Genomic DNA, 24,727 nt, shown 5'->3' with positions numbered 1-24,727 from the left:
TTCAATAGTAAACACTGGTTCCGGCTGGTTTATTTGGTTTGAATGAGACTGTAAAAGTGAAGCTTTTATTGTGACTCTTGACATTTCCCTCAGAAAATATACCAGCACAGACAAGCAACGTTAAAAATATATTACCTTAAAAATCTCTCTGGATTTTTATAAGTGTGTATGGAGCTCTAATGAATTTAAAGTCACACTGTTACAGCATTTCACGCTTGGAAATTTGGTGTGATGGGCATGTGATGAGCAAAATCATGGAATTTTTTTCACTGGTAGACATTTTATCCTAGTCTGTTGATATGATGACAAGTAAGGAAACTAGATTTTCTGGTATTAAAAAAATACAAGAGACTAAAATAAGTCCCTTTAAGCAGTCTTACTCTGTGCTGCTGCAGTAGCTTGGTCTGCCTCAGTCTGTTCATTTTCAGCCACACAGAAATCCGATCCATTTTCCGGATCCGGGCTCTCATAGACGGACCCCTGCTCTCCCTGCTCTCCCTGCTCCTCCTGCTCCCTAGACACAGACCTGCTGCCGCCACCACCACCCTCTGGGGCCGGTGTCGACGGGGTGGACGGGGTGGATGGGATGGTGATGCTGGGGGTCGGAGGGGTGACGGGCCCGTTGGCCTCCTGGGCTGGGCTCTTGGCTGGCAGGTGGATGTGAGCCTGGAGTTGAGGGGACTCTGGCTCGGTGTGTTGGGTGACCGGGGAGTGCTGCCGGTGCCGCTCTCTCTCTAGCTGCTTTGCTTCCTGCAGCTACAGGAGTGTGGGGTGGGGTGGGGGTGGGGATACACACACATACGAAAAAAAACACACACATACACAGACAATACACACAGGGAACGGCAAAAGCATTCATAGAGAACAGGCACATGCAACACACGGACGCACACACAAAAAAAGAGAGGTTAAAACTACATAAACAAACTCATAACAGCAATTACAAGTCTGAACAACCTGTCTAGATTCCCTGAGGGCTGAGTAAGCCCACAGCAGGGCCACAACACTTCCAGATGTCAAAGCAGAGAGCAAAAAGACCGCTATGGGTCCATTCTTTTAAAAAAATTATAACATCAAGAGGATTTCAGCATATATTAAATGTGCTTTCTTGTGGAAATGTATATGAATATGCACTCATTGAGAAGTAGGCCATGGTACTACAACAGTGATGAGACAAACTTTGTGGAATCGATTCATGCTGGCTCGTGTGGACTGGGTCTATTTTAGTCTGGTGGCAGAAGGTGGGAAAAATGGCTCATACAGCCATGTCCTGGTTGATGTGGCATGACTGACATGTATTACCACTGCTCCTGATAGCGGAGCACTGGAAAGTGTTGCTGTTGCTTTAGCTTGGTAGGTCACGAGCTAAAAGTGGGTCACAAGACATTTGCACACGGTTGTAGCCTTGAAGGAGATGTGGTGTTGGTGAGTAATGTGTTATTTCAGGTAATAGATTGCTATGTGGCCGAAGTTTGGTTTTGAGAAGAATAAAACTGTCTACTTCTAATCTCTGCTGGTATTAAGAGGAAAAAAGTACTCATATGCACAGTTACAGTCATAGCAAACACCAATACAAGTTCCAAAAAAGAGAGCAAACAATTACAAGCAGTGGAAATTCTCTCAGCCAAGCTAAATTAACAACAGCCCATGGTGCATTTTCAATCCAAGTGCATTTGTAGATTTGTTGGGCAGAAATGTTGAAAAAAATATACAAACAAATTATAGACTTGGGTGACTTGAAGAGAAAAAGCACAGTAACTAAAGAGAGACATGGGTTACAGTTGGAGATATAAACAGTGTGACACATTTACAAAACAATGGTGATAGATGGTGATATACAGCAGACTAGCTTTGGGATTAATAACTGCAGTTAACAGTGTGAATCTGCCAAACGTGGGGAGACTGACGGCCGATGCAAATTTGCTTCAGTAGTCTGTTCATCTCCCTTTCTAGCCACAAGACACAATTATACATCAGTTTTATGCTGTTTCTTCACAGAAGCCAAACTAAAAACAGCATCTACTTTGTACACAAACTTATTTTATTAAACCCATTAGGTTTTGTTTTCAGAACCAAAAATCCATAAGAAGCTGTTCACCTCTAATTAAATAATCCTACTATCGTCACATTTAAATGTAAGCGACTAAATTCAATGACAAAGCATTCTGGATGCAACAATTAGTATTGAATATGTGCGGCGGTAACAAGGCCAGACAAACACACCTTGACTGGAGGGGACAGGCGAGGCAGCGCAAACAAACTAAGCTCATTATTTAAATGCCACCTCAGTCGGATAGTGAAGGCTGTGCGAGAGTGAGCGAGACAAATACTATGTGTGCGTGCGTGTGCATGCGTGTGTGTGTGTGTGATCATACCATGCTGAGCTGCAGTCAGGAGGCTACATCTACACACAAACACGGAAAGTGGATCTCCCTGTACAGCAGCACAACACTATGCAGGCAATGACAACACAACAATAGGCCTCTGCCTCAAAGTCTGCCTTGTCTCTCTATCTCTACCCCTGACTGCTTCTTTATATTTCTCCATCTATGTCTGACTCAATACCAGTCGCTCATTGTTCTAAAAGAACTACATAAGGCCTTTGGAGAAACAAAACGTAACACAAAGCTGTCAGGACTGAGAAAGGTGTAGCTGACCTGCGATAAAATATTTACCACGCCCAGATGTGACTGAAAAAACTAAAATGTAAATTGGTGTGGGAAAACGAGGAGATTTGTAGGCAAGTCAACAAAAGCCACGGCAAGCATGTGGTGAGAGAAATACACAGCATACCTGCTCCTGTGCGGTGCAGGAGCAAAAGGAAGGAAACGGATGAGTGCATGAATGAATGAGGGGGGAAAAAGCTTAATGCGCAAACACAGATACACAGAGAAGAAGAGTTTAAGAGTTCTGATCAGGCAAGTCACGGCAAGTCCTGCACGCTTTACCTGGCGGTCACGCTTTCTGGAGGCCAGAGACCAAGATAGCTTGTGATTTGTAAGCTATGTGTCCAAAAGGAAGGGAGGGAGGCAGGTGAGGAGGGGGGAAAAGTGTCATTCAAAAAGAAAAAGATGACATTAGAGCAAGCTTTGTTTGAAGGCTAAAATGTCCCTCTGGACATAAAGCAAACAGTAGATTTTAACTAAATCAGGAATATGTGGTTTGAGTAAACCCATCAAGCAGAAAGCTTTCGCACAGAATACAACATCTGTCATTATATTACAATCCAATTTGAATCCATGCCAAAATACTTTCACATATTGATAATTTGTTCCATCATTTCAAAATTGCAACCGCATATTTTTGGCTCAAGAGAGCTGCTCTCTTTTTGACGTGTATCTTAAATAGAATTCTGTGTTAAAAGTGAATATAATAATAATTGGGACATACTGCTTGATTCTCCATGCGTGCGAAGATGACGTTAAGCATCTGTGTGAGTGTGGCCTTGGCCGTGGTCTGGTTGATGAGGTTCTTGCTGGCCAGGTAGATGTTGTAACATGTGCGGACAGCCTGCAGGACGGTGCCCTCATGGATTTCTATGTGCTGAGAGGTTACCGCTGTCAACAGAGCCTGGAGGAAAGAGTACAGAAAGACTGTGTAAAATAAACATTAGAACTGATAAGTGTCTTATATAGGTAAATATATCTATTTTTCTTTATGACAAAGTGGTTACTTTTATAGCTGAGCGATGGGGAAAATTCATGTAACCTCACTAGTCAAATATCAGTTTGTCTCTAAAGCCTCTTTCACATGTGTGCTTCACTCTATAAATGCTGTAAAAATTTCACACAGCCGTGCCATGTTTAAAAAGCTACCTGAATAGTTTGCCAAGTCCTCCTGGTAGACCCAGTAACATTTCTAAAACTCTTACACTGTCAAACCACATTACTGATACATCACACACATGAGCCGAGATTTCAAGTTACAATGGAGATGTGATCATATTTTTAGTAAGCATATTTTTTCTGTGAGGATTTCTCCCCACAGTGCACACACACAAATGACCACAAAAATGGGACCATCAGTCGTTCATCCTATCTGCTTACAAGGACAAAAATCTAGCAAAACAGATTTAGTATGTGAGCAAAATATGAATAACCGTGGTGGCTCAGATACTTTTATATTGTAAAATTTGCAGCAGTATTACAATTCGTATCTGACTGATGATGAAATTGATGAACACATTTCATGGAGGTTTTCACAGCCTGTGGGGGGTTTGAAGCAGCATTTTCCAGCAGTGACTACAAAACAAACAAACCTGCAAAAAAAAATCAATCCAAAATAATTAAAATGATGTTTTTATGTATACCTGCTCTCAGATCAGATTATGAAAAGACACTTAAGTCATAAAGGTCACAAGTACTACAAATACAGCTTACATACAAATATAATTACACTCGCAACAATCTCCACTTCACACTTTTATCATTTAGTTGGGGCTAAATGACATATTGATTTAGCTAAAGTCTCAAAACAACTGTCCAGCAGTAACCAAAATGAGTGTTGTGAATTCATTTAATTAAATGTCAATAAAACTGACTTTATATCAAAGTGATACAAAATTGATTGTGATTAAATAACTGCGATTAAACTGGTCTAAAGTTGCGCATCTGTGTAATGAACCGTGATGTTGCAGGAGACGAGCAGAGCAGCACACCTTAATAATCTGTAGCTGAACACCCTCATCAGTCTGAGGCCCCTGGAAACAAGCACAGATGGTCTCAATGATCCTGTCGATGAGCTTCTTGCCTGGGGCCGTGCTGTCAGGGGCGCTGCCTGTCAGGTGCCCGTACGCTATCAGCTTCTACAAGTCGGATACATATGCAAACACGCGCGTAAATATACATATACACATACAAACACATTTTGTGATGCCTGGAAATATGACCTACTAGCCATCATATTGTTATTACAATTTCTGACATCATATAGAAATACTCATGTAGTCATTTGAGGGGTCTGCAGTCCAACTTGTCCTGCCACTGACCTGTAAACAGTCGAGCGAGGTGATGACAATGCGGGGACATTTGGACTGACATGCCAGCTCAAACGGCAAGAAGTACTTGTCGGCTTCGATGAAGTTGGTCTTTGATTTGATTGGCGGTAAAGTGCTGGAACCAGATTTGCCGTCTCCACTGGGCGGACTATGTAGGGAAGAGACAAGAAAGAGAGCGGAGAATATGAGACAAACACAGTGATCACAGGGTCCAGTCTGTCAAACCGGAGATACTCAAGAAGAAGCCAGGTTCAAAAATCATCCTGACAAGCTCACACTCCCCTTGACATCCAGGCATGATTAACAGTGTGTGAAGTTAGTGCTAAGAATGGTATGTTTCAGTGTGCAGACCTCTCCTCGTCTGCAGCTCAAACAGGACATTAAAACCTAAAAACGTCTTGCCCCTGCATCCTGCATCATGCAGAGTAACAAAATCTTTATTACCCTGAATTTAATACAGTGCCTGACTGCTTCAATTTTTTCACTAGATCTCTCTAAGGGAGGGGCAGTAATCCCAGAGGTTTGTTATTCAGGCTCAGACTTTGCCATGTGTTCACACTGACAAAGCATCTCCTGGCTTTGGACTAGTAACTAAACCTTAAATCAAATGATACGGCTATTTTTTTTTTTTTAAAGAGCAGAGACTCAGACATAAAATATGGACCACTGCTTTCAGGCAGCCGTGTGTCTTCAGCATCCCCGAGCACAACCACCACACCCAGACTGCACTTGCTGGAATAAGAAAGGAACGGGGAAAGGGAGAGAGGGAGGGAGAGAGCCAGAGACGGAGGGAGGAGGGAGGAGGGAGGAGGGAGGAGGGGAGGGAGACAGATAGAGAGGGAAGGGTTGCATTGTTTATGCCCTGGCAATGAAAAAGGATGACTTCAGCTCTTTTTCAAGGGACGACCTCACTGACTATAGCAGGACATGATCATAGAGAAAAATAGGAGAGAAGGAGAGATGAAGTGCTTCATAAAAGGGAGGGGAGAGAAGAGAAAATATTATAAAGAGACCTATCTGAAGACAAAGAAGGAAACAGGCAATGAATAACATGAATTAAAGAGTAATTAAAAGGATGAACAAGAAATAATTGAGACAAATAGACGAAGGGAGGGAGGTTGAAGAGCACAGTGAGGAAAGGAGCAAAAAAATATTATGAGCTGTCTGAAAACAAAAGAAGAAGCAGGCATGGAGTAACATGGATTAAAAGGAATTAGAGGTACAAATATATAAATATAGTGATTCAGAAAAACCTAAAATCTGTTAAGCGGCGTGCTCGCCATTTTCAAAACCTTTTCCTACAACAACATCAAAGTGGAACTGTGATTCAGCAAAGAGCATCCACCCTGTCGGATCATGTGTGCGCTCTGACCCAGTCTCCATCTCTCTCAGCTATTGTGCTGTGTGTCTGCAGGGAGCTCTTCTCCTCTCGTGTATTCCTGGACTCCCTGCTTAATGTCAGCTGGCTTGCTCTCTCGCTTATAATCAGCCCAATGTCAGATGTAGCCTGCTTATTAAACATAATATAGACGTTAACTTGGTATTAGTCAGACAGCAAGGTCTGCATCCATGACTGGCTGCTCTATTATTGTTGGATGCTTCATTTAAAGCTAGCAGAATGTATGTTGTCATGGAAGGGAAGACATCCAGTATTTGTACTGCAGTAAATCAATATAATTTTAATATCCTTCCTCAACCTTGGAAAGAGCAGTGGACAAAATTCCAACTGAACCCTGTATTCTCTCTGTCTGGATCTTTTGACTGTACTGTATCACATGTTCTTAATCAGTAACATAACCACCTTTAACACAGCAACCTGTCCTTCTTACACTTTGATTTTGAAACATAGCATGGCATGAATTAAATAACTTATTAGTTACTGAGCTTCATAGGTGCTTGTAGGAGGATTTTGTTACCTTTGGACAGAACAAAGCTAGTGTTTCCAGTCTTTGTGTTGAGCTAAGCTAACAGTTGGCTAGCTGTAGCTTCCTTTAATCCATCATATTCACTTTACAATTTAAAGCATTTCCTGAATTTCAAATAGTGATCCCCACATTTTATCTCTAGAATGATATCATCTGGCCCTTTTATCCACTGTATATAATGATCTACTTACAGAAAATTTCTATAGTGATATATTATTACATACTGTGATAAATACTGCCCACCCTTACTGTTGGGATTTTAAAGGTGTCTTCATTAAATCTGGCCTTGTATGCGAATATGCTACAAAATGAATGCATAAATAGAAACAATTTAAATAAGGCTGCAGGCTCACAAAAAAATTATATTTGTATTCCTGAGTGTAACTGTGAGACTATTGCATCTACACATGAAAAATAGGTGAGTGCTGTAAAATATCAGAGATGAATCCAAAAGAAGCAGTGCTGGTGTGAGTTGGGTGTGGCTGAGCATACAGTAGATTCCACATCTATCTATCTTTGATCTAGAATGCCTAATCTTGAGGGTAAAATTTAGATGAGCTTGGTTACTGGTAATACCGACTTGGAGAGAATGGAAACCTGGAGAGAAATAATGTGCAGTGAAAACCTTGGGGGGTGTGTGTCAGATGGACGGACGACTGTGTGAGAGGGGAAACGGTGAGGGATAAAAATGTTATGGGGAAATAAAAATGAAACAGCAGGAGGAAGAAAAGGTTGGGGAAGAGGGGAGGTAGCACTCATGCTATGTTTCATTCCAAAGCCTACGTTACTTGGCAGCCTGTACACGAGCACACCAAACACACGCGCACACACACGTAAACACACACACACACACTCAAAAACAAATTCAGCATTAGGCAGGGGTTCGTGGAGAAAGCCATTAATGAGAAGGCAAGGGGCTGTTGGGAACAGACCAGGCAGAGAGACACAAACAAAAACACACTAGAGGCCTGCACGCACGCCCGCACAAATGTGCGCACGCGCACGCACACACACACACACACACACACACACACACAATTTTCTAATCCCCTTTACTAGTCTGAACACAGGAGAAAGCAACAGAGAGGCTTGCACTTGAGCCATGAATTTCACCATGCCTGAACATGCAGAAACAGAGACAAAATCCATTAAATGACCCCTGATGTCTTATTGTGTTACATAATTCATCTGTTGCTTACCTTAATTTTTCTGATTCCTCTTTGATTTCCTCTGAAACAGAAAAGAGAGGGAAGAGATGTTAAATTAGTCAAGAATGAACCATGGGGAATGGAAATTCTGCAGTATTTTACTCAGCTAATGACTCCATGGGGAGTAGAGCACATATCAGGCCTGGCAGCACAAGGAATTGGATTTATTTCTGAAGGATGCTTTTTAGATAATCTTTTTTTTTTAAACTCCTGAATGCACAACTTAAATGTTTATGCACATCAGATGAGATGGTGTTTTTCAGAGCCTTTTAGGAAGCCAAAGTTGTATGTGTATGCAGCTACTAATCTCCCTCCCAGAGGATTAGACTACATACAGTGCTGTGCTAACACTTCCACTACATATAACTGCACCTATCAAAAAGAAAAGAGATGAATTCTGAAAAATGTGTTCACGGCAAGGCAAGTTTTTCTTCTTGAATATCCTTGTGTTGTCATGGTAATGGTCTTGTTTATGTCTCACCACCGAGCACAAAGAGCCTGGTTAATGTATTGCCTCAGCTGCAGCTCCATCCCACAAAATGTAATCATTATTAACTCAGCACCGTGTCCGAGAGTCGGGCCAGCGTTTGTGTTTATTTCACAGATCTCCTGGCATGAAAGCAGTTGTATGAACTTGCTGAGCACTGGCACAGAAAAGTAGGAAAAAAAGAGAGACAGACCCACAGAGGGAGGGATGAGAGAGAAAGAGAGACAGAAATAGAGCTAGTGAGAGCAAGCAAGAGGCCAATTGGTACTAGACATTAAAGGGAGCCTTCAGTGAGGAAGCTTTTTAAAACACAGTGGCAATCTGCAAAGTCCTCACAGAATTGCACCAGCCTGCGATGGTTGGGAAAAACCCCAGTAATGCAATGACAGCTCAATTATTTCACTGCTGGAAGCCTAACAGTCCTTTCAAAGAAATCTACTTGTCTAGAATATTTAGCACTTAACACTCTGAGGAATTAAATTAAGGCTGGTTTCAACCATGTATTACCGTGCGACCCATGAGGGACATGAGGGAAACAGTCATGAGCAGAGGAAGCAAAGCCAAGTGTTGCTTTTGATTTAAAACTGTCTGATCTAATTTATATCTGTTAAATGAAGTACATCCACTCACAACTGGTCTACAGGACCTGTGTGAGACTGCTACTGAGTCCCTTATTTTCTTGTCATCTTTTCATGTATTTATTTTGAGACAGACTGAACAAAATTGACTTCCCTTGACCTGACTCTCAGAACGTATTTGATATTTTTGCTTAAATTATTTAGCAGATAACAACCAACTAAAGTTGAGAGGCATCAGTACCTCAACAAATATTATTTTTCCAGTGTTTGGAACAACTGCAGATTCTCCTAAATTTCTGTTATAGTCACTGAATTTGAAGCATATGATGGAAAAATCTAAATCATGCTTGACCTGAAATGCACTTCTGCTGCCACAGCAGGACGGAGAGGCAGCATTCCGGCACAGGCCAACACAGACTGATGCAGTCAGTGTACATGAGGCAAAAGACTTCCCAGACACAAGCAAAAACAAAGAAATGAGAGATACAAACGTACAGATGGAGATGTGTAGAAGCGGATGTGCTGAGAGATCCTAGGCTATGCCAATTAACTTGTTAAAATGATGACAACTTTCTCATATTGGCTTTGACCTTTTGATTTTTATCGATTGGAATATTTTTGAGAGCTTCTCATTATATTGTGTTTGTTTTATTCACTGAAATTATCTCAAGGCAGATTTTCTTTTTATCCACCAATCTGAAAGTTTTGGTTGCTATGTGAGAGGTGTCAATTTAACTGATGAGTGCCTATTAACAACTTTTACTGCTGCTGTCTGTGCTGACCGTACACATATTCTATGGTATGATATGTACCAAATACATTGTTTGAAATCAGCTGTTTTACTATTAAATTATTATTAAATTGACAAGGATAGAGACAGAGAAAAACTGTGAAATCCCTTATGTGACAGGCAATAATTATCACAATCATGAATACTGTACCATGATACTGATGAAAAATAATCAATACTCTGTATAATCCCTTCAAAACCAACTGAGATTTTCCTCATCCAAATGAGTAATCAGTACAGTCCAATCTTTTATTCTTCCCAGCTAAAATTTCACTTTAGCTGAAGTTCTATTCAAAGCCCAACATCACATAGCTTGTGAATAAAAAAGCTGTGTGTTTGTATGTTTATCTGCTGCTCTGTAGCAGACTTGGATGGAGGAGAAGTTACTGTAGGACCCTGGAGGTGTCTTTCCTGCATGTGTGAAATCACAAACATGCACAGGTTCTTCCGCTTTTAATATTAAATTCACTTTGACTGATTTCTGAAACGCAGGGTTATCAGATTCATGCAAATACACACATAAGTCAAGCAAGAGGATAGGCAGCGGGGCACATGGGCAAACAGTTTGATGGGAGAGACAGGGCCTGTCATGTTGACTGTGTAAGTAACCATCAGATAATTAGCTCGGTGTGTCAGGGAGCTTTGATGAGGAAGTGTCACCCCAGGATTTGAACAGTGAAACCATAGCAACGGTGAGCGGTGGTTGAGGTGATGAGGAAGAATAGATGTACAAGTGCTTGGATACTCCTGGGACTGGGCAGACACGAGCCACAGATTAAAGGATGTGAAATCACGACTGATCTGTCAGCTGCTGGTTTCAAAACAAACACACACATGGTTATACAGTGCAGACGTGTGCCAGGAAGTAGGCACAGACAGATTGAGTGGGACTCAAAACACACACACAAACCTAAACTATTATTAACATGCATCACACTTTTACCTCACACTTTTTTACTCAGATTTGATATCTTTATCGCAAATGGCTAATCATAGTCAGATTAAGTGTCCCAAAATGCCAAAAGAAATCCGAGGCACTGGAGCTTGAGAATACTTTATGGGTAGAAGGAAAGTAACAAGTTTAATTTAGTGGGCAAGTAAAATAAAACACTATAAGGAATAAAAGTTCTACCGCAGTCTGTATACATAAAATATCCAAGCTCCAGTTAACAAAATAGCTGGTTAAATATGAGCTTGTGTTTTCCTTCTGTATGACTTATCATAAGCCAAGAAATGCCAGCCTTTTGTCACTTATTAACCCAGCCCCACTCTCTCTACCACCTCTCTGCAACAGTCACGCTAAATACTGCTGACCTTGAAGACGCCGTGCTCTGTGCCCTGATTTTGTCCCAAGGCCCTGGTATAATCAAAGGCAAAACAACAACAATAGCAGCAGCAGAGGCAGTAGCAGTAGCTCAGCGGAGTGGGTGAAACCTCCGCCAACACACTAGATGACAGAGATGCAGATGAAACTGAATGGCTAGCCACTTTTCAATCTAATGAGTGCACATGAAAGAGACCAAGGGGGTCCCGCTTGTGAATCAAATAGTGAAACTTTGAAATGCGAAACCCGAAACATGAGAAACAAGGTCTACAACTGGAGTACTCATTGAAAAGGTGTGTCTCAGAAGTCAAAACACTACAAAATTCAAGGCACAGTAGTCAATCACTCCACTTGTCACAAGTGACTCAAAGAAACTCTTAAAACAAATTCTTTTGTGCTGTACATGCATCTAAATGAGAAGAAGTTAATGCAATATTTAATGCTCCATTACAGAGTTGATTTTGCTGCATGTTATTGCTGGGTTGATGCTTTAGCAGGTGAGAACAGGATTACAGCTGCATTTACTGGCCCTCAGAATGCTGCTCTAAAAACACAGAGGCAGAAACACTCTGCCTGTACTAAACCCCAGTGGGGAAGTGGCATACATAAGACACCTATTTCACTGACCAGATACATTAGAGGGAGCCATCCTACTCTCCTGTGAGCTATAGCCCAGACCAGACCTGGACATTGAGCCTTTGAGAGCATCATAATGTATGAGAGCAGTCTGCTAAGCCCTGCATCACCTCAACAATTTTCCCCATCCTCAAGGTACTTTTTTCCTCTTACCCTGACTTTGACCCATTTCCTTACAGTAGATGACAGTAAGATATTAAACCAGCATTAATGTCAGTATGCCAAATCCCCCTTGGAGACAGTCATTTTAGGCCTACATTTCATCATGTTTCATCATCGAGAGACAAATGGGTCAAATACATGTTGAAATTTCCTATTTCTCTGGTGTATTATTGCACAGAGCTACTTCTGCAGATGAGCTGCTGGTACTTGGATTGAGCAGCAGTGTCCACAAAAGCCAGCTAACTCCTCCAGGCCTGACCAGAATCAGTCCAGATACTTAAAAGTGGGCCTTTTACTCTGGTTTCAGTTTGTACGGAATCCCACATACCCTGAGGTTGTCATCTATTCAAGGGCCCCCTAAAGCTGCCTCTAAGCTGGGGAGAAGGTCAGTCGGAAGCTGGCTAATCATTTCTCCACTCTGCTCTGGAGTGACTGCAGTCTCCAAGCCTGGATAAAGGCGACGACTGGGGAGAGGGAGATTTCTGAGAGCTAGCAAAGGTACAAAATGGACATGCATGAATGCAGCCGGGTGCATACGCACTCTCCAGTCAGGTACTTCCCCAGTGACAAATTATATAGAAGCACCTACAATATTAACAGCCTTTATCCTCTACAAGGAAAAATAAAAACCTCCTGAAATTTAGAAAACACCCAGCCCTGCAACCTCAGCTACTGTCTACACCCATGTAAGTTGCTGAGTCAATGCAGGAAAACCATTAACTATTACCATTATGAATATATCCTCAATTGAATCATATTTGTTACTGCTGATCCATGTCTAGAGAAGACAACACTGCACAAACATCCCTGTAAATCAACCTTAGTGGCAGACTTATTAAAGAAAACATAATAGCCAGGGTCCCTTGGTGCGGCGAAGTCTGATATATAACACCTACACGACAAGGCCGCATGTGAAAAATACATGAGATGATGACGACATCAGAGGAAAAGCTTTAGCACCTCAGTCTGAACTCAGCTCACGCAAAACAACCAAATGCCACCTCTGTCTGCTGCATAGAGCTTAGCTGCTACAATGTTGCACATACATGGAAAAATCATGAGTACTGATGATACATGTTTGTCTGATGCTGTACTCCGTGTGCGGTCTACTGAAATCCTAGGGGAGAGGTGGCTGTTATTCTGAGAGAGAAAGGCACAACAACCTCACAGCTTCAGGTGACAGTGTCTGACTGTGATGCTAAGATAAACAGCCTGATCTAGACGGAAAGACAGCGACATTACGCTCGATCGCTGAACTTGACAATGAGCAGAGGCAGATTTCTGCTGTGCTTTATATAATACGCGTATCAGGGGGGGCTTATCAGTGATCCCTTCAATCACACTTACACTGAGCTTCAGCAAGAGCTGATCGCAGCTTTAATATCAGCCATACAATGGTGCAGTCAGCCTCTTAGGATGCAAATGTGCAGCTGTACTAGATAAGGCTGATGAATCAGCAAGGGAAGTATTTGGGAATCCTGAGCCAAAGGTTAGAAGCAGGTTTGTAGCTGGATTCAAATCCCCTGAATAAATATCTGGAGGAAAATCTAAACTGAGAGTGAACGAGCAATGTGCTATCCCCCTCCTGCAGCAACTACTGCCAAAATCCCTGGAGGATTGCAGTTTACACCCTAATGTTTCAATTGTGAGCTTGTGTATCTGGATGAGTGTAAACAGTGTTGCTAAAAGATGTGCATGCATATTCATTAAGGCTTCACTGAATAAACAAACACTATAGTAAGGCCAAGACTTTACTGTATGTACTTGTGGGGTGGGGGTGCGGGGGTTCAGCTACACATGATGATGCATTTTAGAAAATACATCCATTAACACCTACGACTATGTCTCAGGGCAGCATGACAAAACAGCCTGCTCCCTGTCCCTCACTGCTCTGACAGGAGCTGCTTGCGGGTTTAACTTGCATCTCCTTCTTCTTCCTGGGTGCCACTCTGCCTCAAATGGCATGACAAAGCATTCCTCAGGCAGCAGCAGCATAGCGCCCCACCGGGAGTGTTCGCCACAGGGACACGTGCTAGCTAGAACCATTAACACTGGAATCAGCTCCTATATCCCCTCCCTGGGTGTGTTTGAATTCATATAATGTGTGCTGTGCAACGGAGCATTTAGCAACTGTAATGTGCAGGAAGTTTCATAGGATCTTTCCTAAAAATAATAGATGTCATTTCAAACATTGTGACAAATCATTTATGTAACCCAAAACCATAATGAACCTAAACTGCTTAAGAGTGGACAGCGAAGTGACAAAGCTGTCCATCCCAAAAGGTTCATAAATCATATAAAGTGGGCCTCAATTAAAGTTAGTAAAACTGATTTTTATCTTTTGGTTAAATTTGCTGGAGAGCTCACCATGGCCATAAGAAAATATAGTATGCATTACAGCTTTCCTACTGTTCTGTAAATGGCTCTATAGTGCTTTTGTAGAACACCTGTGGAGAGTGGAACGTCTCTGTTGTGGAGTGTATCTGTTGTGAGTCAATGTTTGGGCAAGATTTCCATTCATCCCAAGTATAAACTCCCACAAAAGTCCAAATGCAGTTTCCAACCAGCAACAGCTTGTCCGAGGTGTAGTACATCTGCAAAATGTTGCTGAAATCCAGGCAAAGCGACCATTATCTTAACCCAAAGGGGCTCTGCTTGCTCTGTGCACTGACGCATGCTGTCAGTGTGGATGCTTCATTTAAAATCCCCAACTGGTATTTATTTGCTTGTGCAGCCCTGCAGTTCTCTAGCAAAGCTGTGTGTCAGGAAAAGGCTGAAAAAGAGACTATATACCTGGTGTCAGAGTCATATTGTAAATACATATCTAGTCAAAATGACTTGATCAACCATGATACCTTAGCAATTAATAGGTTGGAACAAACAAATGTTGATTGCCAAAGCCTTACAGAGTTGTCAAACAAAGTACCCTGATCCACTTACTGGACTCTCTGCAGTAGGTTTATCTGAATGGTATCATCATTTAGAGCAGACTGCAACAGTGAGTAGCAGGTAGAGTCATGCAATGACAAGTCTGGGAGGCTGCACCCACCTGGGCAAATATTCTTGCTGACTAAAGCTGTCGGATCAACACTAATTCAATAACTAGACATTATACCAGCAAGATGTTCACACACACACAGAATCACAATTACACATGTGCACATGCTCATTTAATCCGCATGCATGTACACAGGTACGCGCACCAAAATTCTCACGAGAGCTCTAACATTTCATCAATTAAGACGCAGCAGAGCCTGCGCACAGACTGCTCCACCAGCGGGAGGGAAGAGAGATAAACACGGCAATCTCTCTGGAGACGCTCTGCAGTACGTCACAAGACCGGCAGCGAGAAAACAGCTCGCTGGGAGGGGACAGTGGGTTCAGACACAGAGCGAGGAGGGAGAAGGGGGGGGGTTGAGAGAAAGCAGGGACAAGGACGAGGCTGGCTTCCAAAACAAATCAGCTACATAAACCTGTCTCTCACCGGTTCCATGGTTTTTGTCCATGTGCTGTACGAGTGTGTGTGCTCACATTACATGGCCGCTACACAGAGTCAGTGTGTCAGGTCTCATTTTAACACTGTAGCTGGACATGTTTTGCTGTTTTCAGTGTGTGGCCTTTTACATTAAAATCCTGCAGCACGCAGGTGGAAGGGAGAAAGGAAGGAGGGAGGGAAGGAAAAAAGGAAGGGCATAGAGATTTCAGTATATATTAATCACTTCCTGTCCTTTTGGTGGGTAAAAAATCTGCAATATGATAAGAGATTCCTTCCTTACGTGCTTATGGCAATCTCTACACACACACACACACACAAGAGGTTAAAGGTCAGTCTCGGACTCAATTTCCATCACCTAAGTGAGGAACTGGAGACTGACAGAGGGTTACCTGCCTCCTGCAGTACCATTTCCATTTCAAAAAGCTTAGCGCCTTTCTGCATCTGGCATAGATCCACTAACCACTCCGTGCAGCAGCGATCAGCTAAAATTCAATCCAGTGACAGATTGCTCTCACCTCAGTTAAAACACTGCTTAAAACACACAGTGACTGTAGGTCTCCAGATATGGACCACTGACAGTACAGGAAGTTCACATGGGTGAGGAGAGAGAGGGTGCTAGCATGGAAGGAGAGGATGAGAGACATAAACTGAGGAGACGAGAAGGAGCCTCAGGACTCAGATGGACATAAAATGTGACTTTATGATGGTGCAGGTCAGGATATAAAAAATAAAGTTTTATCTCCAATCAGAGTCCAATGCTGACCCCATTATCCAGGCTGTGAACATTATAACATCTCTGGTATATTCATTAATCAGGCAACAGCACTGTGAGAGTGGTTTGTAATAAGATAATGTCCACAGGCATAATAATAACAACCACACTGTAGCTTTGCGCTTCTAAGATAGGCTAATTTGAGGATGAAACAGTGCGTAGGTGTCCACCTCCACCTCCAACCAAACACAGGGGGATAGGGGCGACCACCACAGAGAGCCTGAGAAAAATCAGACCCCTGACATTTCTATTGTCCAGGCTGAAAGGAAAGGTTGCACAGCAGTAATTACATTTGGAGGAGAAGAAGGAAACACTGTCAGAGGTTGTCTGGGCTACCTAATCGCGTGTGCGCTCATGTGTCTGCGCATGCTTGTATGTGTACATTTGTGAGTGCGCGTCCAACCCAGCCCCCTCACTCACACTTGCATAAGCCTTTGTCTAATCACTAGTCTCACACCCATGGCTGAATCAAGGCTCTCATTTTCTAGCCAAAAAGTCACAAAGCACCCAGTCTCCACAAGGCCTTGACTACTCAGCTGTTGGCTTTGTTATTGAAATGAATTCATTTTTAATAATTCCACTCCGGATACATGATTTGGCACTCATCTGCTCTAATGCTGTGAATTGCACTTTCGGACCTTTGAAATGGGGTTATTATTATTGTGCGGGACTGCAACTGCACAAGCTAGAGATTAATAGCGAGTCAGTGGAGGATAAATATGTGTACTGTGAACTGCAACCTCCTAAACTCATTAAAAGTGTCCTTTCATCATACCTGCTGTGTTATAGGTCCCAGCGTGTTTAGTAGTAGCCACACTGGAGTAAAAACTTAACTCTCTATGTGAAGCTTTTACAACCACCTCACTTCTACACTTTACTTTCAGTTGAACTAAAAATTTGAATTCTCCTCAGTTTTAGTGTGACAAAATATAAACTACAACAATCAATATTTCAATAGAGGATTAAATCTATTTTGGACATATTTGTAAAACAGATAAAGTTTCAAGCCTCTGGCTGGGTATTTCCCTTCACTGTGATTAACTGACATTTGAGAGCTGGCGTTGCTAGGAGATATGTTGTCAACTTCAGACCAACTGGAGTACACAGCCCTGCAAAGATACAAGACTTTTTTACCCTTTTGTACCATTAGAAATTTAACTTTCAGCATTTGGAAGAACCAGTCATGCCGTTATATTCATAGTCCATTTGGAAAGTGGAAACTAGCAAGCTAGGCTAATTAGCCTTTGCTCGGAAAGTGGAAGCTTGTTAGCCACACTTGCTAACATTCTACAAGATACTTTTCTGTCATGAAGCTACCTATTTAATAATGGATTAATTAAATAAATAAATAAATATTATTTTAGGATCAGCTGAGTCATTGGCTGCACACTTGGGTTCATTACGCATTATAGAACTGCAAAATACTAAATTCTATTTTCTCCTATTTCTTCTAAGTTTGACAGTAGTAAGTAAGAACACAAGTCAAAAGCAAACACCAAAGATAATGATTGTGTTGTAACATTTGTTTTAATTTTAATTTACTGTAAACTCCTAATTTCTTTTGAATAACACTGCCTCCTCACTTTCTTACTCACAGCCCTTCCTTCCATTTAGCTTAATCTTCCTCCCTGCATCTCCACCCTTAAATGAGTTCAGATAGTAGATCAATATATGATAGATAAAACAGAAAAATATCAGCACCATATGATGAAATGAAATGGAAACAGAGAGAGAGAGAGAGGGTTTCTCTTCATTCATTTCATCTGTTTTTGGTTTAATTAATTTATCACCTGTCCCAGGACTGAAAGGAAGCATCAGTGGGGAGAAATTATGTATTATGTATGGAGGTATCAGTGTAAAGAAAATAAATAAAAAAGGGAAGGGGAAAAGAAACAGACTCTAAATTCTAAAATTTCTCCTCCGTATAGATAAAAGAATTATTTATGCTTTCAGGGCAAGCACTGGTCCTGCCATGTTGACTACTCCACTGCTCATTATCTGAATACCAGTCAACCTTTTGGGTTACAAGCAGCTTAAGTGTCTACACTTAGTCTGGACGGGAGAAACAAGACAGAAACCAGACATGATGCCTCACCCTTTCTCATCTCTCCCTTTCCTTTAAAGACATGAAGCAGTAGATTTGATTGCAGAGCGGCTTATCTCTCATATTTACTATTTGACACATACAGCACATTCAGAATCCAATAAGGCCTCTTGCCATCCAACCTCATGATACAACAGACTAGTGCTGAAATATAAGATGACAACAATGGCAGGTTTTTGGATATCTGCTTCTTCAAGAGTGTAGATATCTCTCCTCCTTTGTTTGTAGCTCTGCTGTGGATCAAAGTATGCACATATATCTGATTCCAGTTAAAGTTGAACAGTGGAACATTGTGGATAACTCATTCAGCGCAATGAACGTTTACAGCACCCTGGCAAATAAAGGTGACATAAAAATGGAGCTGACGGCTGCCATCTCTTCCCTCATTTACACTTTCCCATCCCTAGCAGTTTCATCTGTAAGTTACCTGATGTGCCCCTGCTGAATGAAAATCAGAGTGAAATTGCCTGATTTCAACTTCTGGGTTGATAAAGGTCTGTCAGGAATGTAGAGGGTGCTGGTAAAAAAAAAGTTGTCAGGTACACAAATCAGGAAGGCTTTTATTATTCAGTGAGAGTACAGCCAGCCCTCATCTCCTGCACTTCATATTTTGGGATAGCTGTGTGGGTCTTTGGGGAGTCATGGCAAAAACCTTAATTAACAAATGGCGCCATTTATAGCCCAGTGCTTATCATGGGTGAGCATGTGCTGGCTATGGCGCAGCTTATCATGAAGGAGCATGTGTTCGCCATCCTTAATGATCAGAGGTACACTGGTCCCGATGGTTTTCCTGCCAGGTTTGCCAACTCTAAAGAAAAGGTGGCCCGTGCTTGGCAGTAGCCTTGAGTTTGGTGAGAAAAGAAAAGCTTGAAAAATTATTGTTAATTTTGTCTGTGTTTACAGCTTTTATTTATGGTTCTTTTCACCTTGGATGAGAAAATATTTTTCTACAGTAATGCCTCAACCGTGTGGCAGCAGCATAAGTGAAACCTGTCAAACAAACTGGCAGGTGTTTGGTCTAAATCACATCTTACAATGAAGAAAAAATCCACATCCACATTCCTTTGTTAATAGTGAAGATTTACATTGAAATTTTGTATACTGCTGGTTGGGGTGTTAATGACTAAAGGTTAAGAATTTATATAAGATAATCGATCTTGGGTGTGTGCTTGTTCAGAGACAGATCTTTTCTATACAGTTGGGAAAGTCTTTGATTACTAAATGATTATTAATTATAATGTGGCAAACGACTGAGGAAACTGCTTAAAATCTGGATCTCTAGTTCAGAACTTGCTTTCAGAAAACAACAGATTCACAGTGATCTTTGAGAGCTCTCTGCTCATGAAATAAACAGTATGTCAACAGTGGAAAGATTGTTCTTCAAAACTTCTGAATTAAACTAATGGGACAAATTGACTGTGACATCTTTTGACTTAGAATTGTTGACCATTTTTAAATGGATTTAGATAACTAAAGCTCTGGTATCTTCCCAAAACTAGAAAAGCTTGAACAATACAATCACCAACTTTTAAGAGCATGTAAGAACTGCAACACTCTTTCTGTCTAAGTAGTAAAAAGGAAAATGTCAGTGAAACTACTGTGAAGATAGGGACTAATGAATCAATTTAAGTAAACAAACACCACCGTTACAGCTTGCCCAGACTCAGTGTGCTATATCAATACAGCTACCAGCTCCCGGTTTATTGCAATTTCTCATAAGCATCCCCTGTTGCAAAACACTCTGGTTTAATGAATGTCAAACCCCTCCAGTCCATCAGGAACACACCACAAGTACTAAACTGTCAATACCTCCGAACAAGTGAGCTAACAAACCAATTGACAACAACTCTTGCTAAAAAAACAACTGTTCTAAAATTCAAGAGTTGGTGGACCAAACCAGGAACAAAACTCCACTGAATAATAGATTTCAACAGGTAGAAATGCCCATGTTGCTCTGTGTCTGCTGAATGTGACTAAGTGAGTGTTTACTAACATGCTAACATTGATTTCTTCTATGTAATTTTATTGGAATTTATTGATAGCAAAATACATAATAACTATGTAATATTAATTTTCTCTATATTGCCCACAGCTATCTTAATACACAGCTTGTCATATTGATGCGTCTAGATTTCCATAATAAGATGAAAGCAATAGCTATCACTTTGAAAGCCACAGTGTTAAGATTCTCTGTACTGGCTGTGTACAATACTGTATAATACTCTGACCACACTACAACATGCTGGCCCCTAAATTTCAGCTACAGCTATAGGTATTGAGTAAATAATTTATCTTCAGTGATCAGTGATGAAAAAAACTAAAAAAAACAAAGACATATCTCTTTCTAGTTGCTGCCTCCAGCACGTGATTAGAATATGCATCCGCAGTTAACAAGACCTGTAAGGAAGCATCAAGATTGCAGGTGCAACAAGTTTCAAGGTTGCTGTAACCTCTGCAGCTGACCCTAAGATCATACACCCTAAGGGGAGAGATAATGAGCAATGTACTCAGCAGGACTCTGCTCCTTAAGTGACTGCTAGCCTGGAAACAAGTTCTCACAGTTCTTGGCATGGCAGCTTGTACAGAGTCCCCTGATTTAGCTTGTTACTTTCACAGTATGACTGTTTTTCAGCAGCGGCAGAGCAACATGAACTTCTCAAGTCAGAAAGAGGGTGGGTTTAAAACCAAGAAGACCATTCGTAAAGCCAGAATCATACAAAGCTGGCAATGCGTGACAACAATGAACTAAAGCCTATATAAGAGTTGGTGGGCAGATACAGCCTGATATATATTGATATATTGAGTTAACTGTCAGTCTTACCCTCTTTCTGTTCGTTGCTATCAGACAGCTCCTCTCAAAGAAGCCAAAAGGGAGATCCAAAGATAATAGGACCCTGCTCACGCTACAGTTTGGAGCATGTCAGAGAAATTGAGATGGTGTTCTTTTTGTGAAACTGCTGAGTGACATTTTGACAAACCAAGAGAAAGGTCAGTTTGGGAGTGATGAGGGTGGAGAGCCAGAGCCTTTCACCTCATTCCTATACATAACAAACCTGCAGTGATTCATTTCCAGGCATAGACCACAAGGAAAAACTAAAACCATCTAGTGTTATACAAGGATAATTTCAAACAATACCTAGTTTGAACAGAGGCAGTCAACAACAGGAAGACTTTCAGTGACAGCAAAGAGGAGACTCTGGCACAGGCACGCTCTCTGAGATGTCTCAGAGCCCCCAAGAGCTAGAGGGGATTATGTAAGTCACTCAGTATACTGGGTCACCCAGTCGTTTTTGATATGCACTACTACTGTACCACTGCTACGCTCATTGCAAAGACTTTCATTTCGTAGATTTTGAGTGTATGGCTGAGCTCCACCGTGACCTTAAAATCAGCACAGACAGTGATGAGATTTTATATTATTTCATTTTCCGCTGTGCTGGCATACACTGGTTATGGTTTTACTTGAGTATTGTTCTTTCCTTTTCTGACCTGAGAAGACCCACAACCACTGACTGTGTGACTAATGCTGCTTTTTTTTAAAGGGAAAGAACACCCTAAAACAGAATTCAGTGTTAAGTGGTGAATTTTAATCAGCTGCACAGAGACAGATGGTAGTGATGATGTCATTGGGAAAAAAAGAGTGACTAATTCACTTATTTTGGACAAAGGAGAGTCACCATTATCGATTCATGTCTTCTTCCTCAAATTCTGTATGGAAACAATATTGACTCACACACAAATCACTGGAGCAGCAAATTCTGATTTGGGGTGTATTATCCCTTTAAATCCATGATACACAGACCTACACTCCTTCAATGAAGCCTAACCTGTAACACACAACACAGCCTTTCTCTGGTGCTCCACTAACAATTAAGTGTGGGAAGGGATATATCATTTGTGTAGGTGGGTTGGCTTTGCAAAAACATCAGAGCAAGCCTAGACAAACATCACTGGCGTATTTAGCCTTCAAGGCCATTGCAACAGCAGAGTGTGTTGATAGGACAGGTAGGGACGTTTGGCTGCTCCACAACATGGACTCATTGTTTCTCTGGCAGTGTCATGTTACTCCCATTGCACGACAATACCCAGCTTGTTCCAAGACACAGAGAAGATGAAAAAGCCTGGCATGTGAATAAACATTAGCTGTGGCATTATAAAAGGTAAACTGCGCTGATTCTATATGGATTTCTGTCCTTAACTGTTTTAAAATGTGTATGTTTTATTATTAGCAGTCACCCCTAAGGACGTGTTTAGGAAAATACACCTGCCAACAAATAGTTTCATAAAGTTGCCACAAGTAGTTAAATTATTAACCGGACGTTAAGCAATATTGACTTCAAAATAAAAGCGCAGTCAAAGTGACAATACTTGGCAAGCCATTGTTATTAATGATCAAATATGATGCTATAACTAAAGAAAGTCTGTTACATCTTATTTATTATTCTTTAACTCATTTATTATTTTCATTTTGGTAGCTACGGTGAATCAAAACGTTAGCCAGTATCATATGTACTTTGGCATGTATTTGTACAAGTCCTGACCGGAAATAATTTCTTTATTATGTCCGACAACTTTACATTGTTCTAGCACGAAGGTGCTACTGACAGCTGTCATGTCCTGCTCCTCACTGCCCTGACTTCACATCTAGCTTTACAACATAACAAGGAAGAGGAGGGCCCTGCATATTCAATGATTAAACTGGTTAATAAATAAAAGACAGATATATCCTCACTCCCTGTACTGACCGGGCACGGCCACGTCTCCCGTGTACCAGGAAGAGACGCAAACATCTCATCTTTATGGGGATAAAGCCATACAATCAGGCAGTTTAGATGCATATAGTTTGTAATTGACGAATGTTTACGGTGTACTTGTTGGTTAGCTTGATATTAAAGGAGGATACAGCCCTCAACAACTTTGTTTTCTGCCCGGTGTTCGGCCTGTTCTCACATCGCTACTAGTTTCGCAGAATCGGTCCAGTGTTGCAAACACCCACCCCTCCTGCACCATTTCCGTGTTTAATACGGAATCATTCCCACCGAGCCCGTGCCACGTCAATTAAATACGCAGGTTTTGCTGAATTTTAACGCAAGACAATAAGACAACAGCAGCAATCAGCATATAATGAATGGAAAATACACTGTGTTGCCAAACGCTGCGACATCGTTGCAGGATAACCGGTTAATAAGTGAAAGGGTGCATGACGTGTCTAAAATGTGATGCTAAAACAACACAACTTACCTAGTGCCACCTCGCAGGCTTTGCGCAGTTGTGAATGGTGAGCCTTTTTCACCTCCTTGTCGGCCAGGATCTTTTCCAAAGCTCGTGTGAGGAACATGTTTTTCGTCTTTTTGCCCTCAAACATGTCGCACCGGAATTTGGGGCGAGGTGTGCCTGGTCCCAAGGGAGGGGGGGTGGGGGGCTGCAGCCGCCTCTAATGGAGATGTATTCCCTTACAAATGTCAGCCGCAGAGCCCCTAACAGACAAACATAAATAAACACAGAAGGTGGGGTAAATCCCTCAGATTTCCATTAACGACCTGCCTCCTGCGCCATGTTGGAGAGAGGAAGCGACGTCACGTACGTTTGGAGAACGGCCGCAGTGAGGCAGCAGGGAGAGAGAGAGAGAGAGAGAGAGGGAGGGGGGTGAGGTGTCATGAGTGTAGTCTTACAGCTAAGCCGTTTCCACACATTCATGTAGGAGACCACATAGGCCTTTTAAACTCATATGTAAAATAACTGACATGAATATATGCATGTGATGAATTAAATAAGCGAGCATACCAGCTTCAATGTGTGTAGAGGTTTTCCCATATTCACTTACATCTCCCACTTATATTCATATAGCATATTGATATTGTGCACAGAACATTTATAGTGTGTCTGATGTGCTTTGACAGCCCAGTTAATATATATATATATATATATATATATATAACCTTTTTGCACATCTTACTGGACACAGTTGTTAATAAAGATCTTAAACATATGATCCTCATCCTCACTCATACTTGTTAAAGGTTTTTTTTTATACTTAACATTAACTATTACTTAACAATACCTATACTAACATTAACATTTCCAGCAATTTTTGTGAAATATAAATGTGAAATATTCATATTTTGCAAAAGTGAACACATGCCCTCTTGTTTATCATTGTCATAATGTTGCAAATATCACCATACTGGTTTGTTTAATTCTACTATCACTTTCTTTAATGCTTCACCTCACTTACTGTGTGTATATCTA

General features: G+C 41.4%; 1 protein-coding gene across 2 annotated transcripts in view; it reads right to left on the bottom strand.

Moving 5' to 3' along the window:
• arfgef1 (ADP-ribosylation factor guanine nucleotide-exchange factor 1 (brefeldin A-inhibited)) overlaps nt 1-24,069 on the bottom strand; it is a 47,616-nt gene extending 23,547 nt beyond the window's left edge. Inside the window, exons 1-7 of one of the 2 annotated variants that reach the window (XM_018673961.2) lie at nt 23,720-24,069; nt 8,121-8,151; nt 4,988-5,144; nt 4,658-4,804; nt 3,391-3,570; nt 2,949-3,002; nt 381-756 (exon numbers count right to left, since the gene is read on the bottom strand). In XM_018673961.2, the coding sequence (XP_018529477.1) occupies nt 381-756; nt 2,949-3,002; nt 3,391-3,570; nt 4,658-4,804; nt 4,988-5,144; nt 8,121-8,151; nt 23,720-23,843 (1,069 nt within the window). In that variant the 5' untranslated portion in view covers nt 23,844-24,069. The remainder of the gene's footprint in view (nt 1-380; nt 757-2,948; nt 3,003-3,390; nt 3,571-4,657; nt 4,805-4,987; nt 5,145-8,120; nt 8,152-23,719) is intronic. The other variant, XM_018673962.2, reaches the window with a different exon arrangement.
• Nucleotides 24,070-24,727: the final 658 nt, after the last annotated feature.

This window comes from Lates calcarifer, linkage group LG24 (genome assembly GCF_001640805.2).
Source record: "Lates calcarifer isolate ASB-BC8 linkage group LG24, TLL_Latcal_v3, whole genome shotgun sequence".
In the NCBI taxonomy this organism is placed as follows: domain Eukaryota; kingdom Metazoa; phylum Chordata; class Actinopteri; family Centropomidae; genus Lates; species Lates calcarifer.
This window is presented reverse-complemented; position numbering and strand designations above follow the sequence as displayed.